Source organism: Carex rostrata, chromosome 6 (assembly GCF_964058835.1).
Source record: "Carex rostrata chromosome 6, lpCarRost1.2, whole genome shotgun sequence".
NCBI classification, from domain to species: Eukaryota; Viridiplantae; Streptophyta; class Magnoliopsida; order Poales; family Cyperaceae; genus Carex; species Carex rostrata.
Genome location: NC_135923.1, coordinates 9,395,886 through 9,415,943, shown reverse-complemented (window position 1 = coordinate 9,415,943; position 20,058 = coordinate 9,395,886). Strand labels below are relative to the sequence as shown.

The 20,058-nt window shown below is 35.0% G+C and overlaps 3 protein-coding genes and 1 long non-coding RNA gene across 5 annotated transcripts; 2 read left to right on the top strand and 2 right to left on the bottom strand.

Annotated features, from left to right (window-relative positions):
* Positions 1-373: 373 nt before the first annotated feature.
* On the bottom strand, positions 374-3,867 carry LOC144555753 (gamma-interferon-responsive lysosomal thiol protein-like). 2 transcript variants are annotated; one of them, XM_078304173.1, is made up of 5 exons: positions 3,530-3,867; positions 2,376-2,441; positions 2,137-2,277; positions 1,032-1,124; positions 374-737 (listed from the first exon to the last, which is right to left on the bottom strand). In XM_078304173.1, exons 1-5 carry the CDS (start codon positions 3,782-3,784, stop codon positions 564-566), a joined length of 729 nt encoding a protein of 242 aa, XP_078160299.1. In that variant the 5' UTR covers positions 3,785-3,867; the 3' UTR covers positions 374-563. The 2 variants fall into 2 exon arrangements, with proteins under 2 accessions (XP_078160299.1, XP_078160298.1); XM_078304172.1 differs by lacking the exon at positions 3,530-3,867 and adding an exon at positions 2,928-3,306.
* A 5,384-nt stretch (positions 3,868-9,251) lies between these two features.
* Positions 9,252-9,638, top strand: LOC144555628 (F-box protein At5g50450-like). Its single transcript, XM_078304024.1, has one exon. It carries the CDS (start codon positions 9,252-9,254, stop codon positions 9,636-9,638), a length of 387 nt encoding a protein of 128 aa, XP_078160150.1.
* Positions 9,639-10,576: 938 nt separating this feature from the next.
* LOC144555751 (uncharacterized) lies at positions 10,577-15,776 on the top strand. The gene is made up of 3 exons (XR_013512098.1): positions 10,577-10,715; positions 13,475-14,685; positions 15,339-15,776. It is a non-coding gene; the product is annotated as an uncharacterized LOC144555751 (long non-coding RNA).
* Positions 15,777-17,480: 1,704 nt separating this feature from the next.
* Positions 17,481-19,433, bottom strand: TDF1 (Duplicated homeodomain-like superfamily protein). Its single transcript, XM_078304561.1, has 3 exons — positions 19,301-19,433; positions 18,917-19,042; positions 17,481-18,332 (listed from the first exon to the last, which is right to left on the bottom strand). Exons 1-3 carry the CDS (start codon positions 19,431-19,433, stop codon positions 17,650-17,652), a joined length of 942 nt encoding a protein of 313 aa, XP_078160687.1. The 3' UTR covers positions 17,481-17,649.
* Positions 19,434-20,058: the final 625 nt, after the last annotated feature.

Sequence of the window (20,058 nt, the reverse complement as noted above, 5' to 3'; positions counted from 1 at the left end):
CGTAGGAGTATTTTTTGTAACGCGCCATAACTGAAATCCCTTTGATGTACAATTTCTCCACCGAGTAAATATCATTCTTTGGGAATAGTAGATAAATATAGATATGTTGTTTTATTTATTTATTTATTTTGGCAGTATAACAGCTTACAACGCAAGTTTCCATTAAGCGACTTCACTAAAACTGAGAATAATTTTGCGGTCATTTGGTCTGTCTTCAGTCGTGACAGTAACTAAGCAAGCAGATGCATGCTTGATATTTTCGTTTGATTTTCATGTTTGGCAAACTCATTGGACCCTTAATGTTGCAAAACGAAATGCTATAATATTCAACTTTAACCCTGACACGACCTGCTAAGAATTTGACAAATACAAATATTCAAAATCCGTATTAAAAGGAAAGAAAAAAAGCAATACATGAATTATTCCCACTACAAATATACATTTCACACAAGTACCATGAGCAAGAGTAACAACATGGAAAATTTGGTCACATAAAGACTTGCCATGAATAATCTATAAAATAACAGGCAATGTCTGGACCCTAAACCCTCGATGGGCTATATTTAAATCACCATTTCTATCCTCATCGTGTCAGGGAGTCCAACATTGTTCTTATGGCATACACCATTTCTTGATTTCTTTTCTTTGGGCATTTTTAGCACCACTCCATCACATACTTCTGGCCTATTGTTGCCTTTGTAAGATTTGCAGATGTAAGCTTCAAAATTTTCATAATCCTGTATTGAATGAATCAGTATTGGTGTAATGGCAGTAAAACGACTGAAATAAACAGTTACCTTATTATAGGTTCATATGAAATATAAAGGGGAAAAGTTTTGTGCTGCTCTTAATTACCATATTCAAAATGAAATTTATTGTTGAGAAGTGACATCAAATATCTAAGCCCAACTGAACCTAGGGCTTAATAAACACTACTCAGACTCGTATAAATATAGCATGCATAAGGTGTCTTTATTAAATATGGTTGACAGTAGTGAAAGTTAAAATTAATCAGACTAAAGGTAACTCACTTCATATAGCGGCTCTCCATCAACTACAACCCAAGGAACATATTTATGTGGTGGCTCCAGAGCATCAGTTTTTGCTGCATATTTAAGGTCAAGCTGAAAAAGAAACAAAAGGAGATTAACACCTCCAGAAAATCACATAAAAAGAGGTTATTGCATTAAACACAACAAAGTATTTGCTTATTTAGCAGACTATTGAAATTTATTAGAAAAAATTTAAAACTTGTGTTCTTATTTTCTTTGGAATATTTTATTTGAAAACATTCACAAAGAGACCTATGTACCCCTTTTTCTGAGAAAGGAACAGAAGTGGTCACAAGTTTCAATTTATCTTTATACAAACCCAGTACAAGTACAAATTTTAATCTAAATAAATGCATCATTTTGTTGACCTAATGGATCCTACCCAGCTTCGAATCAGTTCCACTTGATCTCCATGTAGAGAGTAAAAGAAGAGTAAAACATGAACATCATGGATCAGATTAACCACCCAAAGAAAGGGCAATTACCTGCTAACACTCCTTGTTATAGTACCTGTTATACCAACGTACCAGGGCATGTGCCAGATGCAGGGCGGTAGGTCTGGACATATCAGTAGAACTAACAGGAGGGTTGGTATGGCTATAGTGGCACAGGCCTAGAAATGCACGAACTACACACCTAAAGACAGAATATGCTGCAAAATTGAAGGGCTCATATGTAATTTTACTTGAGCAACAATTGTTTCTTTTTTATGGTTCTGCTGGCATGCAATAAGACATGCTGCTTGATCTGACATTTAAACACTTGTGCTGGTTGCTGTTAGTTGGTCGCTTATGAGGTGGTTTTTATGGCTGTGTTCTATGTGATAAGGCCTCAGATACACTTGATCTTTCTTGACTGTACTTGTTGAGGCCTCAGATACACTTGTCAACAGAATTAGGTCTTATTTTGAGATCTTTCATGGTTGTACACATTGGAGGTTGATTCTTATTAAGTAGTTTGGGGTTTATAAAGCTTGTTCGAGTAATAGAAACATGTGATCCCTGAGATCACTTTCTTCAAATAATAAATAATAATACATAAAATAAATCACGCGTAAATATCAGATAAGAGAGGGAAGCAGAACCTCATGACCATATCCATTCTCGTAGCATTCTAAAACAGGCTTAGGATCTAATCCAGTTGTTGCAAAGCAAGATTCCCACTCGAGGTACTTGCGTTCTATTACTAAGGACTCTACACAATTTATGAAACCAAAATGCACATCCTGAAAGTGAAAATACCAGTTAAGTGTTATACGTAAGAAGCCGATTCAAGTAAGATTCAGATCACCAAGTGAAATAAAAAAAAAAGTAAAACTATTACCAGATCTGGCCAAGCATCAATTGCACAAGCCTCAACTGTGTTCAGTACGCATTCATATTCACCATGCTGTCAGCAAAAAGAAATTAAATCAGAAATGCTATAACTTGTTTATGAAATCTTACCATACCATTGTCATCAATCATTACTAACTCGCGTGCTTTTGCTATCTGATTTTCAGGAGATGTCTTCTAAAAATTTGGAGTTATATAAAATGCTATTATCAGTACTTTGAAAAGGCAAAATTATACCAATCATTTTTATAAACCTAACTTCAGAGAAGCTGAATTTATTATTGGCCTACAAAAAAGGAGTTTCAACCTGAATGAAGCTGTAGCTATTCCAATTCACGTTTTAGCATTTCATACTTTTTTCAGAAGGTACAAATCAAGTGATTTAACAAATTGTTGGGCTAGAACTCTGTAGAAGAGATTTATATTAATAGATAAAGCCCCATCTTACAATTCGTTTCTAGTACCAAGATGCAAGAAAAAAGGGGATATTTTGAATGCGCTCGGGTCGGAAAAGGGGAGGGAAAACAAGAAAAAGGAAAACCTGGCAGGTGATGGTTCCATTGGAACGAACTCGAGCGTTACCATAAGGGATCAGATTGAGATCCACGATTGAGATGAGGCCATTATCAAATATCTTAGCGAGATAATTGACGATAAATTCGGCGCTGTACGGGCACAGCGTTTCGTAATACAGCTCCAGAGAAACCCTCGAGCCCTTAGCGGTGCAAATCAAGGGGCTATAGCATAGAGTGGAGAAGAGGAATAGAGAAGCGAAGAGAAAAGCGCGAGAAGAAGAAGCCATTGTAGATTACCGAGGGGTTTAGAATTCGAATTTAGGGGATCAGAGTTAGAGGGATTGAGAAGAAGAGACTGGAGCTGGCTTCATACGTGTCATTTGTGAGGTGAGGTTACGTGGCAATCATACGGCCAATAGATTTTTTTTTTTTTCATCAAAGCCTGAGGTAAACAGGTAACTTTGGATTAAATATATCATTAAAATTTCAAGTTTTAGATGATTTCCGATTAGGATTTAGTAAACTACCATTTACCCATTACAGTTGGAACTTTAGTTAGTTAAGAGGTGGCTTGAAATTAAGAATCTGATCGCTCAAGGAAAGAACCATAAAATGGATAGAAGAGGACCTGACAGGTGATGGTTCCGTTGGAACCAACTCTAGCGTTACCATAAGGGATCAGCTCGAGATCGACGATGGAGATCAGGCCATTATCCCATATTTTGGCGAGGTAGTTCACGATGAAATTGGAGCAGAATGGGCACAAGGTCTCGTAATACAGTGCTAGAGAAACCTTCGAGTCTCTAGCAAGGCAAATTGGAGCAGAGGAGAGAACGTAGGGGAGGAACAATATGGCCAGTAGAAAGGAGCCGCGTGAAGCCATTGTTAGAGAGAGAAGGGAGGGAGCTAATTGGAATTGGGTATTTGAGAATTGAAGAGAGAATGAGGTTGGGAACTATGAACTACGAAGAGCGGGGGCGGTATGATACTCTGACTGCCGATATTTGGGGATTAGATGACGTGGTGAGCTCGGATCAAAAGAGATATATACTTGTCAATTGTTATTGATGTTTTGATTTCCGTTTTCCCGAAATTTTTATTAATATAAAAAATAAATTAAATTTCAAAATCTACATTCCAGACTAAGAAATTTCGAAATCGCCTCAAATTGTAATTTTTTTTCTTCAAAAATTCAGTCTAAAACTACTAAATAAAATTGCAGTTTTGAAATTCTAAAACTGCAAAAAAAAAATTACAGTTTTATACTTTGAATTCCAAAATCGCAATTATTTTTGACGATTTTAAGTTTTTCATATTATTCGTTTAATTGAACATAAATGTTTATAATTTATTTATTTTTTTGTATTGAAATATTAAAAATAGATGAAATACTATATAATTTGATTATTAGAAAGACTGCCACAAATAATCCGGATCAACATTTTTCAGGTCGAATTTTTTGTGATTGTAAGAAAAATTAAAATATTTCTTTCTGTGTTATTGGAATTTTTTTTTTAATCTGAGTTATTAATCCTGATTAAAAACTTACTTCTAAGTAAATACAAAAAATATTTGGATTCTTCTATTTTCGAGAAAAAAAATTGTAAAAAAAATTTAATGAGAATTTTTGTTAGAGATTTGTCAGACAATTTAAAAAAAAAAAAAAAATAGAACGATCGCAATATTTTTTGTATTTACTTAGAAGTGACTTTTGAACCGGGATAAATAACTCAAATTCAAAATATTTTTTATTTTTTCAATAACACAACTCAATATTTTAATTTTTCTTACAGCCGCAAAAAATTCGACCTGAAAAATGTTGATCCGGGTTATTTGTGACAATCTTTCTAATAAATCAAATTATATAGTATTTTATCTATTTTTAAAGAAATATATAAAATATTTTTAATATTTCAATACAAAAAATAAATAAATTATAAGCATTTATGTTTAATTAAACAAATAATATGAAAAACTTAAAACCGTCAAAAATAATTACGGTTTTGGAATTTAAAGTTTAAAACCACAATTTTTTTGCGGTTTTGAAATTTCAAAACTGCAAAAAATAAAATTGCGATTTTAGACTAAATTTCCATAAAAAAAAATTTACGGTTTGGATAGACTTCGAAATTTCACAGCATAGGGTGTAGTTTTTGAAATTTAATATTTTTTGTGGATATTAATAAAAATTTCGGTCCGTTTTCACTAGGAGCATAACAGGAAGGACTTAGAAAACGGCTTTGTTACATTTTCGGTTGTATAGTCATTATCGAGCGGGCTTCATGAAAATAAAAAATGATTATTCAGGTAAGAACATCTTCGTACACTTATAAATTGAATGGTAAAATTCTTGTTGAAAATTTTAAAATCTTTATTGGTATTTTTATTTTCACTTTTATAGTGTAATTGTAAATTTTTAAAAATAATTTACTAAATAAAAGTTTTCATTCTCTCATAACTAATCAAATTTATTGCTCTGACATTAAAAGCAATTGCTAATTAATTACTTGAATGTAGGAGTTGTGAAATCAAGTTTGAAATTAATTTCTCTTTACTCTTTGGCAGATATTTGAAATTGCTATCAATTTTATGGATGGAGATGCTCTAACCATGTTAAATTTAGGGATGAAATTAGAAAAATCTTGACATTGGATTGAAATTTAAAATGCACAATATAATGAGTGAGATTTAAACTTAAATTTTTATAACTATAAAATAGAACTCTAACAAATAAACTACAAGTAAATATTTAATTGGTTTGATGAAGAAAGGACATTAAATTATATGGAGAGAGTAACTATTACATTATATATTATAAGGACATTAAATTACAGCGGAAAGGACATTAAAATTTTAAAATGCACAATTTGAATTTTTTTTATATATAATAGTTACATTTTTTTTTTCAGAGATGGAGAGAGTAATCAGCGGAAAGGAATTGAGTTGTTGTATTTCTGTTTTTTTGATAGGTCCGATCTGAATATTGTGAGGTCAGACATAAGAAGTAATTTGACACAGTTGTTCACAGTCATGCTAGGTTGCAAATAGTAGGAAAGCAGCATTAGCATCAAGTATTCAACAATTTCATGTCCCTCTTAGATGCCAAAAAAAACATAGTTCTCTCATTTCCCAAATTAAAACGCATGACATTTGAGTTCGTTTCCAAAGTCTTGGGATTCGCTTGCTATTGTCACCATTGACATTCAGCTAGTAGATTGAAACCAAATCCCATATACCTAATCCTCTTTATGTTTTGTTTGCAACAGAGATGTCCTTTTGTGTGTGTGTGTGTGTGGAAATTAGGCTTGGTAGTGACTACCAAGTTAGTCTGCAACAGAGATGTCAATTGCCCTAATTCTTCTTTCTTTCTTGTCTGATATTTCCGTGAATAACAAAATTTGGCGAATCTGATCAATTGATTTGGTTACTCAAGTTGGAAGCTTAAGGCGGGTATAAAGTAAATGAGTAATGTAGAGGGAGATGAGTTCACAAGCACCAAGTTTCATGTATCTGTCAGAATTTGTTATTTGTGAGAGGGGATATTTTCACTTGTGCATTGTTGATTGATAAGTTATGAAAAATTAAGACAGTTTCATTTCATTTCATTTCATACTCGTACTGTAAACTGAAAGCCATACCCATATGCTTGAAGTACAGTGGTTAAAATTACAATATGATCATCTTAGGGTGCATTGAGCCAGGTTTCTATTAAGGGACAAGTACGGTTTCGACTGATAAAACTAAAGAAAAAATAACATTAAGAAAACTGAGAAATTCAAGAGGATCGTGCTTAAAATGAGACGACTCAAACGTCTTACACAGAGATGCAAGACACATTGTGAAAAAACTCAATAACAAAGATTATACTTTTCTCAATTTTTATTTACAGTGCAATTTCTTTTTAATTGGGAACTCAATAAGAAATTGGCCTGAGGATTAAGCATCAACCTGTTTTGATAGAGCATTGATCTCGGCACCTGCTGTCTATAAACCAAAAGACCATGTCTACGGTGCGTTGTGCACCGTTTCTACGAGGGACAAAATTGAACTTCATTTGGTGTGGGACTTCATTTAATTTAATAATTCAATGAACTGCCGACTACGTTCAGATGGGTTCCTAAATTTCTTGTTTTCAATTAGCCCCAAAGAATATTGCATATCGGTTGATTTGGTTCCATGCAGAATAAAATATATAAACATGATAAAAAACAACGATAATAATATTCTTTTACATAATAAAAAAAAACAACGATAATAGTATTAAATAATAAGAAAATAGTATCATTTATATATTTAAAAACAACAAAAAAAAGCAAGATTAGATACTAAATAGTTTTTTTTTTGAGAAATCATGACAGAAGCTGTTGTGCAAATCTCCACCTGAAGTTCTCTAATCTCAATTACAAATTCATCTTAAAAGCATATCAAAAGCATCACAATTTGGACAGTTGTTGCACAAAAAAAATAATGAAATGGAGGAATAAAAAAAAATAAACTTAGTGGATCAGCTGTTGTGCACAACACACCTCTTCCTCTCTACCATTTAATTTTACAAGACCCACAAATTCTGAGAGAAACAATGACATCACCATTTATTTCATTATTTTCATGCTCCGTGTTATTTTATGAAAACCGAGCAGTCTCAATGTGTTGGCTCACGTGCTCCATGCCCATACAAACGAAGGATCTCTTCTTCTCTAGAAATCTTTCGAAAATTAACATAGAATACCCATTAAAGAAAAATCACAGAGGAGAAAAAAGAGAGGGCGAAATTGAATACTAAAACATAATTCTTTGTACATGAAGAATGAGAAACACAAACTTAATAGGATAGGGCTTCAATTTTTTTCATGGTAGGGCAAGAGCCAAAAACTCAGTACTTTAGAACCTATGTTGCATGGATACGGATACGGCAATACAGCAATTGTCAAAAATCTAGGATACGATACGCCTATTTATATATATATATAATATTATTATTTTATATATTATATTTAGATAATCATAATTTAAATCAAATTTGAAGGAAAAAATAAAAACTTAATCTAAGTTTAAGTTAAATATTATATTTATCTAGAAAATATCACATACGATGCTTTAGTGTATTGGATAAGGGTTTTGGCACCAATTGGGAAGACCCTAGTTCGAATCCCGCTCCAAGCAAAAAAATAGAGATTTGTAGTGGTTCACAGATTTGCCGTATCTGCTGGCCGTATCTGAGAGTATCCAGCCGTATCTGAGGGTGTATCTACTAAGTAGGGATACGCCACGTAAGCGGATACGCCAGCTGGTGTATCAGAGCTGTATCGGGTGTGTATCCGTATCCAATACGCGTGTGATACGAATACGGGGCCTAAAGTGGCGTATCGGGGTAACATACTTTAGAACTAATTTTGAAAATCAAGAGTAGGGTAGCTGCCCTACCCTGCATCCGCCCATGATTTTATGTAATAGCTAGCTAAGAATGAAATATATATGTCCAACTAGAATGCCATTTTTTATATAAAGAATTATCTTTGAATAATTTATTAATCATCATTGAGCCTAAAAAAAATAAAATCTATCAAATTGCACATAATTTTTTAGCAGTAATATTACTGTTTTACACATAAATATAGTCCTCAAACAGAGCGGACTTGAAGAAAATTGAAAAAATATTGGACGACTCAATATGGTCCTATCACCTAGTCTGTTATTTTCTCCAAGCTCAAAGCCATGAAGAAATCATCCTGACGCCGATGTCTAATTAAGACGAAACCTAATAGAGATCATAAGAATCTCAATTGGTTGCTAAACTCTCCTCATCCAACTTTCGCCGGTGACCACAACACCATTTTCTTTATTTACCTCTCAGGATGCTGCATTCTCTCCAAGATCACACTCGTCTATGAGAAAATCACCGAATTTTTTATTAATAGAAAATAAATAAATAAAATATCGAAATACAACATAACTTTTGAATTTTGTCAAAAACTGAGCAGAACGGGTTGTGTAAACCCATCCCACTGGACGGGTCTAATTATCCTGTCCGGGTTATATCCTTAATTAACCGCAGTTAATCGGTTAAAAAAAAAAAAAAATACCCGGACGGGTTGTGTAATCCCATCCCGACGAAAAAAAAATTACCCGGACGAGTTGTGTAATCCCGTCCCGACGCAAAAAAAAAAAAAAAGACCGGACGGGAAAATAAAACCCGTCCGGATTTATATACATATAATATTATTATATGTATCCCATCCCGAGGCACTATGGTCGTGGGGCTGACCTCTTGGCACGAGTTGCAGAAGCATCCCATCCCGAGGCACTCTACTCTCTTGCAGTGATTCAATTCCTAGGAAGCGGCGACATCAATGGACCCCTACCACCACTACTTCGACAATCCAGCAACACTTTGTGCCAAGTCATCCATGCTCGGTCACGCAGATGCCGTAATTGAAATCGGCCACTGTCTCTGGAGGTGTGCCAATATGCCTCACGGCCCTCACCCGCCTGACTGGGTTCAAAGCCTGTTGATTGATGAAGACGACGAGATTGGAGAGAAGAACGGGATGGAATTGGTTGAACACATTGGTAGGCAAGCACACCCAGCAAATTTATTCCTAATTGAGTGGTGGCAATTATCTGACGTGAAGATCAAGAGGGAATCAGACGGTCTAAAACTCTGCTCACGTCTATGTGGCAGGAGGGAGACAAGGAGCAACGAGTTCTACAGGTGCTGCTGCAACAATGAGTTTTAATATTATATGTATATAAATCCGGACGGGTTTTATTTTCCCGTCCGGCCTTTGCTTTTTTTTTTCTTTTCTTTTTTGCGTCGGGACGGGATTACACAACCCGTCCGGGTATTTTTTTTTAATTTTTTTTCGTCGGGACGGGATTACACAACCCGTCCGGATATATATTTTTTTTTTTACCGCGAAGTCGTTTTAACCAATTAACTGCGGTTAATTAAGAATATAACCCGGACGGGATAATTAGACCCGTCCGGTGGGATAGGTTTACACAACCCGTTCTACTCAGTTTTCGACAAAATTCAAAAGTTATGCTGTATTTCGATATTTTATTTATTTATTTTCTATTAATAAAAAATTCGGAGAAAATCAGTCCATGTCGTCTCCAGGTGGGGTATCTGTGCCGGTAGAGCTGGTGCGTGGTAGCAACAATTGTGGTGTTGGTGTTATAAAGGATGAGGCATCTGATATTCTGATTGTCTATCCTTAAAAATTCAGTTTTGATAAAAAAAATGAAGATAGTACAGTTGGTTATAAAAAAAATTCTAGCACTGTTGGTTACTAAAAAATTGAGATTTTGATTTCTCCTTAAGCACTGCTAAGTTTTTTTTTTAAAAAAAAATAAATCAGTTTTGACATGAATCGTCCGATTTTAAAATGACGCTCTAGATTTATTTATTTAATCATTGTAATTGTAGTGGAGCCGAACCCCGTCAGCCCAAAGCTAAACCCAAAAACGCAATTAAAAGATGAAGGTGGATAAAAGATGGAAATATAAATGCCACAGGGAGGGCCCAATTCCCTACACTCCGATTTTCTCCTCTAGTAGGTTTCAGTGTTTCTCTATCTTCACTGTTAGCGCCGTTTATAGTCCCCTCTCCTCTTCCACTACCATCCTCCTTCGCCTTACAATTGATCGCCTGGTCTCTTCTCTCGACTTCTGTCTCTCGAATCTTCTAGCAAAATTGCATAGCCTTGACAGGAGGGGCCCACGCAATCAATCGTTTGCTCGGCTCTCCTCGCCTCCGGTCTTGCGTCTGGGCTCTCTCGTTTTAATTCTCTCCACACACCTACATCTGTCAGGTTAGAACAAGGGTCTATTATAATTATGTTGCAGTATTTGTTTTTAGAACTAGTTGCTACATGGCACTGAGCTTATTATTTGCTAATTATGCCTTTTTTATGTTTTTTTTTTTTTTTACATTTTTTATTATTGCCGAGTAGAAGCTAAAGACCAGTCATGTCCTCAGTGGAAATTTGAATGTCAAAGAGCGAAATATGATTGCTCTTGGTGTTTTTTTTAGGTTTCATCTATCAGAATTAGACTAGTAAATTGCATGTGCCTTGCTATGGGTTATATTTTTCAAATAATTCATTGGTCATTTTCTTTTAATTAACTCTATATTACGATGAATCCTTCAAATGTCATCATAGAACCAACGTTAAAAAATGAATCGTACACAACAAATGAAGACAACAACAATAAACAGTCAGATTTGTAACACTGGTGCTAGCAGTTTCAACTATAGTTACTAGTGAATGAGCTCATGTATGGATATAAATTGAAATATGTAACTAATTAATGCATGAGACATATAGCACGTTGCATGTACATATAGTGTTTGCTGGGTTAGATTTTTCCAAAAATATATAATTTTTGCCACCAGCTATGAATTAGAAAATGCGAAATAGAAGCGGCTTACTTGCAAATGGAAACAAAAATAGAAAAACAAATAAAATCTAATTAATAGAAAGATTCAGTTTATGTAATAAAATTTACAGAACTAATATAACGTGATCAAAAGTACTTACCAAAAAAGTACCAAAGAAAAATACGAAATGAGTACTAGAACTATGGTAACACAGCTTTCAGCCATTAACCATAGACAAAACCGTAAAGTTGGTAGTAGCATAGGGGAAAAACAATGACCAAAATCAATTGTTAATTTCATAGCTGTCCATGCTTGTCAGGTTGGTACCTGAATTTTACTCTTATATTTCTGTTATATAATGGCAAAGTTCACCAGAGTACCTTTGCTGTAGTTTTCATAAAGGGAGAATACAAAATTAAAAGTAGATAATGACAACTATAATGAAAAAGAGGATGTGTCCATTTGGACAAAAAGAGAGGGTGCGGTAGTTACTGGTAAAATGGAAAATGGAGAATGGAGTGAGAAAGGGACAACATTTGTCAAATTCAACAGTTTCAACCAAGTTTTCACAATTGAACAAGTAGATATAAAGTTAGGAAAAAAATTGTTTCAAAAAGAAGTACAAGTCAGAATTCACACTTCAAAAAAATTATAACAAAAGTGTATCAATAAAATTTCAAAGGTACTATAAAAGGAAGAAAAGCAGATCTACACATTGCTTTTCCCTTTTAAGAAATTCTAACAGCAGATTTTAATTTAGAAAGTCATATTTTATTGACAATACTGTACAGCTAATAAGGAAGATACAAAATAATCCAATTAGTTTATTCAAGTTTTCATATGCTGGAGAAAATAATTAGATGGACAGGCAAAAGCTTGTCTTAATAATTATTAACAAAATCAATTGATCAAAAATATTGCAGCTGTAAATTGGTCCATCTAATTATTTCACAGTTCTGTATATATTTCGTGATCATAAATTATTTCCATTGTATGAAAACTTTTGCCTGCCCATCTAATCCCTTATGTACAGAACCTATTGATCAGAAAAAAAATTTCTCTTTTTTCTATCTCATAATTGTTCGTGGGAGCATGGTTCAAGTTTTTTTTTTTTTTGAAAAAAGCAATAGTTCTGTATATATTTTGCAGTTCTAAATAACTATGAGATGGAAAATCAAAGAGAAAAATAAATAAAACAATAAATTGAACCAATTGAGAAAATTCACATATCTCATACCTTGATTTATGATCGGTAGATAGACTCGTTGTATCTGCTAAGGTGGCCTGACATGGGTTGAATATCCTATCCTCTGCTTGATTAGGGAATACTGAGAAAGAAGTTAAGAGGAAACAAAGTTGGATAAATTAGTCAGCGAATTATCAGATCTGAATAGTAACGAAATAGGAGGAAGTAAAGAAGAAAATGAATTAGTGATGGAAAATAATTTTGAAGGTATCCTTGCTGCCACAAATATGAAGCTCTCTAAACCTCCAATCCATGCTTAAATCTTGTTTGATTTTGTTCGAAAGTGAACTTGTGGCGGAATAAGGTGCAGCAGATGGCATCGGATGGAGGTGTTGCGTCGTCACAAGAGGGAGATAGAAGGGAGGACAACGACACCCTTGCAAAGAGGAGAGGAGAGGATCAGAAGAGAGCGGCGCGCAGAGAAGAGAAAGGGAAACCCTAAGTTATATGGCTCCTGTTGATGGCTGTCTTGGACTATTGAATCCCTACTGTTTATGGATTAGGAGAAGGATCCAATGGTTAAATTTGACCTGTCCTTAGATATTCAATCCTAGCCATTCAGATCTGAGAAATTCAATCACTACCACTGGCGGATCAGGACAATACATGATTAATGCAAGAATAGAGATAATTAATGAAGTACTTTTTTCTTGAAAAAGGGGATATTATATTTGGAGGATATTTATCCTGGTTTGGGTGCTTAATGAAACTTTTTTCTTTATAACAAGTATAGAAATGGAAATGGAAATTACTTTCTTTTTCAATTTTTTCAATCATTATAGATTTCCTTTGCTAATTGGCACTGGGCCTACTATTTGTCAATAATGCGTGCTAAAGGCTGGTCATTCTTCTGTTGGAATTTGAATGCCAAACAACTACAGTGATAGAAAGGAAATTATTCTCTCTTTCATATTTTCAACTCATTATAATTTCCTTTTGTGTAGGTGTCAAGTTCATCTCAAGCAGCCAAGATGAGACCAGATTGGACTGATCTTCCAGCAGATACATTGCCCATCATTTCTGAGAAGGCTTGCAGCACCAACTTGCAATACTTTAATCTCCGGATGGTTTGTAAGACGTGGTGGAGTGCCCTTGCTCCCCACCCCCAGCATCTTTGCCGAGGCCCATGGCTCATGCTCCCTAGACCCCCTAAAGATGTCTATAACGACATTGGTATTGACCATTCTGATCTTTCTTTCTATGATCTCTTTACATCCCAAACCCATCAGTTTCATTTGCCATTCATCAGTGACAAGGACATATGCGGCTCCTCACGCGGCTGGCTTGCGCTGGAACATGACCACAGAGTAACATTATTGAATCCGATCACTGGAAGTTCTATCGGCCTTCCTTCGTTGGATCGGACCATTTCCAACATCTAAAAGGAAGAGGTCTGTTCATGCAACCCAGCATGAACAATACACAAATTGTGTATATAAGGTGACTTTTTCTTGCAATCCTTCTGAGCCTGGTTGTATTGTTGTGGCTTGGTTTCTATCATTAGATTGGGATTTGGGTTTTTGCCGGATTGGTGATACTCACTGGACGGGTTTGAAGAAGAAGGGGGATTCAGGTTCCTTTCTGTTGGATATTATCTGCCATAACAACATGGTTTACACAGTCAACAAAAGAAAAGAAGTGTCAGTTTATGACCTTCAAGACCTGTCTGTTAGGAAGTTCTCTTCTAAAATCAACTTCAATGATAAACATGACCGAGTAAATCTGGTTGAGGGAGGCGCAGTACCTGGTGAGCCCCTTGTAGTTATAAAGACTGAATATCGTGGAAAGACTAAAGTTGTTGTGCATAAGTGGTTTTATGATAGGCGGCAATGGGGTCAAGTGCGTGACATTGGAAAGCGAGTGATTTTTCTTGGTAGGTATCATTCTATAAGTATGCACTCTATCAATCTGCAGTTGGAGGAACAGGGAGAGAGAAGGCGAGAAAGTGAAATATACTATTGTGTAAGGCATCCCCTGAACATAGAGCAGGTTGGCATCAATAGGGTGAATTTGGAAAGTGGGACGGATGTTCTGCATAACCCTAGCAGCTTGGAAATATTTTCTTCAGATTCTGGATATGCCATGTGGTTTACGCCTAGCCTAATCTAGCTTTCTTAGGGACACCGCAAAACATTATTTCCTCTTCTTGTTCCAGGTACCTATCCATAACTCTTCTTTTTTCAAAAAAAAAATAAAAAAAAGTAAATGTTATATAATTGGTAGCATTAAGGGCACATTTATATTATCCAACTGATTTAAAACAACCATGTAGTAGTTAGAAAAGCATATTTTGTTATTAATGTACTTGTGACAACAAGGGATCTCCATCATTAAATGCTATCAGGTATATTATCATTGACTGAAGTAACTACACAAATGCATTATTGGTTGTTAAAGTAAAAATGGAAAAGTCATAGTTGATAATTATTATTTCAACCATCACAGCCTTGACAACATAAGTGTTCTTAGAGGAACTAGCATGGCAAAGTCAAATTGTGGTTGGTAAACTGGTGTGTGGAACTGTAGTAAACCAAATAGTAGAAAATTGAATTACCCAAATTGAAAATTGTCAGAAGATTTACCACCAGTTGTTAAGTAAGATGGTGGTATAATTAGGTTTAAGTCTTGGGAAATTTTCCTTGCACCTCATATTTTATGTTTCAGTCTATTTGAAATTAATGCCATGAACTTGAATGCTCTTAGCCAATATGGTGTCTAATTAATTTGATTTCTTCAAGAACGAAGTTCTCAACTTGAAGTGTTTAGACTTTTTGTTCAGGATATACTAACTACACCATAAAACAACAGGAACCAATGATTCTATTGATGGAACTTCAGATGCATGCTCTACCATTGCAATTATATGATGTGATTTCCTTCAATAATTCTATGACGCTAGGATCAGAAGTTAGCTTTGCTGAAGTGCCTTGTATTGGTTTAGCATGCAGCTGGTTATACATTTGAAACTAAACTTGAGCTTTTATATTTTATTTTTTTCTTTTTAATTGTTTTTTTTTCTTTTTAATTGTTTTTTTTTTTCAAACTGAAATCTCTAGGATGCCTTCTCTAATCCAATCAACTTCCTAATGTAGTTGTTGTTGTTTATGTTTTTTGTTTTTTACATTTTAGTCTTTTATAACTGGCACTAGATATATATCATTGTTATGCTGCTTGTGTTTGTTTTGCTGGGGAAGATTTAATGAATGAGTACAGGGACTATGTGGTGAAAATCTTTGAGATGTTTGACACTGGCTCATCATTTTGATCTGATTGAAGAATATGAGAGATGGAGGGTGTAATTAGCTGAAAGGATTTGAGGTGTGCAGCGTGTGCTGTCTTGTAATTTTCTTTAGGTCTGATCTGAAGACGTGAGGTCAGACATCAGAAATGATTTGGCACAGTTGTTCACATTGATACGAGGTTGCAAACAGTAGAAAAGCAGCAGTGGCCTCAAGTATTTAACAATTTCGTGTCCCCCAATTTGATACCAAAACAACGTAGTTCTCTCATTTCTCAAAGAAAATGCATGGTGCAGTTTGGTACCAATTTAGTGATCGAGATGTTCACCAACAACTGTTTGAGTTTTTTATTGAACCGTCCTGTGCTGTGTTTAGGGTTTAGGGTTTAGGGTTTGAGTTTTTGATTGAATCGTCCTGTGCTGTCTGCTTTGATGGTACTCGAATTAATTTCCCAAGTCTTGGATTCGTCTGCTTCTGTTGCCATTGACAATCTAGTAGAGGAGTGTTCTTTGCAATCAAAAATTATAAATTAGTAACGCTCGCAAGGCTGCAAAAAAACAGGTCCTTATTAGATCTGACAATTGGGTGTATTAAACAAGCATAAGTAGCTTATTAGAAAACAAACAACAAAACAAAATATAGCTTGATTAGCAAACATATTCAAAGTAAAAAAGTTAACAAAGAGAAAAAATAAAATAAAGGTAACAACGAAGAAAGTTCTACAAGCACTCATTAACAACAAGATAGCTAGCACAAATGGCATCAGATTATCATCTTGCATAATATGTCCATATGTTTAAGCACTCATTAATAGAAGTATATGATAAAATATAGAAAATAATTTCCATCTATTGTTTCTTTGTTCATTTATCTAAGAAAAAGATAAAATTATTAAGTCACTGGTATCATTATGCATTGCACAGAAAGAAATACGGAGGCATTATTTCTTTGCTAGATCAGAATTTACCAATTACCAGGTAAAATTTCTTTGCTCATCCGTCTATTATCTCTAACTTGGACCGTTCAATCAGAATTCGGATCAATCTGGTCCAAGTTAGAAATTAACGGAATCCCATTAATATTTATGTCAGAGCCAATCAAACAGTCTGGATCCAAACTCAAATTTTGAATTGAATCCAAACTCGTCTAGAGCACGGTCTAAGGGACAAGTACGGCCACTGATAACATTAAGAAAACTGACAAATTCAAGAGCTTCATGCTTAAAATTAGACTACGCAATTGTCTTACACAAAGATGCAAAGCACATTGCGAGCAAAAGTTAATAACAGAGATTCCACTTTGTATCTACACTGCAAATTTCTTTTTGATTGGGAACTAATGACAAATGACCCCATAACTATAATCATCATCCTTCTTTGATAGAGCATTGATTTCGGCACCTGCTGTCTATACACCAAAAGACCATTGCAGTAAGATGCATTATGCATATTTTTATGAGGGACTATATTTGAATTTCATTTGGTGCGAGAATTCATCTGGTTTGATAATTCAATGAACTACCGACTATGTACAGTTGGGTTCCTAGATTTGTTCTTGGTTCAATTAGCCCCCAAAAAATGTTGCACATCGATCGGTTCATTTGGTTCCATGTGATAGTAGCTAAAAATGAAATATAGATATTTCTGCAAGCAGTAAACTATTAGATGGCACCCAATTTTTGAGTGGTAACTCATAATATTACTTCCTTGCACATAAATATAGTTCTCAAACAGAAAAGATTTAAAAAAAAAATAAAAAAAAATTGAAAAATTACGGAAGGACTCAATATTGTCCTATCACCTAGTCTGTTTCTTCTCTCTAAACTCAACTCAAAGCCGTGAAGAAATCATCCCACTGTCAATGTATAATTGATAAGAAACCTAATAGAGATCAGAAGAATCACAAATTGGTAGCTGAGGGAATTCAGAAGCCATCTCCTTATCATGATCCAATATAGCATCAACAAACGAACTCGAGCCCTCCCCTTCACCCGAACCTGCTGCCAGAAAGTTGCTACAACTCCCCTCCTCATACAATAACACGCCACAATCATACCATCCTTGACCAATAGCCCAACTTTCGCTGGTGGCCACAACACAGTTTTCTTTCTTTACCTCTGAAGATGCCACATTCTCACCAAGATCACACCCGTCTACCAGAAAATCAGTCCATGTCGTCTCTAGTTGAGATGTCTGTGCCGGTGGAGCCGGTGGTGGCAACAATTGCGGTGTTGGCATTGTAAAAGAGGAGGCAGCTGATGATTTGTTATGAAGGGGTACTCCGATGTTGGGTTTTGTAAGGAAAGCATTCTTGAGCTCACGATTGAATGTGGTGGTTTTGGTGGTGGTGATGGTGGAGGAAGAAGAAGGGGATGAGGGAAGGGGGTGGTGGGACTGGGGGTGTGAGAGTCGGTGGATTGATAGCATTACATCACAAATGGGACGGTGAGTGACAGGATCAATGCCGCTTTGAGAGAGCTTCTTGCTTAATTTTGTGTTCCAATAGTTCTTCACATCGTTATCTGTTCTTCCCGGCAGAGAGTTCGCAATGATCGACCACCTGCATGAATGAGGCAGATCTTTTAATTTGGTAACATCAGAGAGATTGTAATTTACATATGTAATCTCTAAAGTTTCTATAATAAAGATTTATATGATTTTTTAGCTAGGTACCTATGATATACCTTTTCAGTACAAGGAATTAATATCATCTCTCATGTCATGCATACACAAATGAATTGAAGGGAGACGATTAAGTGTTATGACATCAGCTCACCTTTTCGGTCTTCTTCCATTCATATGTAATTTTGTTTTTAAATTATGACCAATTAAACTCTATATGTACATTCTAGTTCAATTGATATGTTCAATACATCTGAACTATGGTGCTGTTAGAACTGGTACCTCAAATAGCAATGCTTGGGGTCCAAGTACTCAAAATCTGTTTTTCTGATATTCAAATTTTAATTTCTTTGATCTATTTACCTTACCTTATCCCCTTTGCTGGGACATAAATATAAATTATTGTGTGCCAATGTGAGATCCATTTCTCTGGGTATAAAGTAAAAGGCATTAAAACATTAAAATAGCAAATAGATTTCCTTCAAAAGAAAAATGAAAATGAAACAAAATAGAGAGAATTTCCTGCTTCCTATCATTGCATGCAGAGTAACAATGTGTTCTTCTTCCTCTGCAGTGAAGTTCTCATGTTTCAAATTCGGCCTCAAATAGTTAGTGTATCGCAGCCGGCAGCTCTTTCCACACCTTTTAAGCCCTGTGTGTGACCTTTCACGAGATTAGAACTATAGAACAAGAACAACAAGCAAGCTAGGAATTCAATTAAAAAGAATGGAAAGAGGAAAGCAATTCTAGTATGGTTTAATTAATTTGCTCTCAAATTTTTGCAATGAACTTGGAATTCTCTATTGAAAGATAAAATCCATGTAACACAAGGAAACAAAGTATATTAGCACCAAAATCTCCCTTATCACATAAAAATTACAAAAAAAATATAGAAGTAAAGGGAAATAACCTGCTTTCTGAGGTACAGAAGTCCAGTTACCGATGCCGTGAGTGGATGTGTAAGCCAGCAGTTTGGCATCCTCCTCGGCCGTCCACGGACCTTTCTTCACAATTGCTTTGTCGCAACACGGGGGGCGGCCCATCTCCTGATTAATCTGTATTTTTCAATCACTTACCTTGTGAGCATTAAAATATTTAATATAACAAGGATGGAGATCATATTTCATCTGTTTCCCTTTCTTATGGAGTATCAGATTATAGTGCAATTCAAAGTATTAAATGTTTGTATGTAATGTAAGGTTCCTTTTCTTTTCTTCGTTTTTTGTGAGTTATGTAAGCTTTTCATATATTTCAAGTATGTTCAATGTTTTCTTCTCTTACTCCAAGATATTTAATCACCTATAGTGGCCTTCAAATTAAACTTGAATATGTAACAAAAGATGATGCTAAGAAAATGTACTTTTGAAAGCAGAGTACTTATTCAAGATAAGTAGCTGATGTAGATAGTTCTTGGAGAGTGACTCAAAAGGTTCATGCAATGGCACAGATATAAGGATAGATAGAGTAAGAAGGTTCAAATTTTTTTTGAAGGAGAAGAAGGCAACAAAAGCATGGGACTACCCCTCATTTAACTAATGATCGCATGAATATAGTCATCATAATTAAACCTACACCCTTCTAATAAATCAACGGCACCTAATAGTGCAATAATTTTAAACCTTAAGAAGGTTTAATTATTACTTTATGTTGCTAATAATTAATGATATA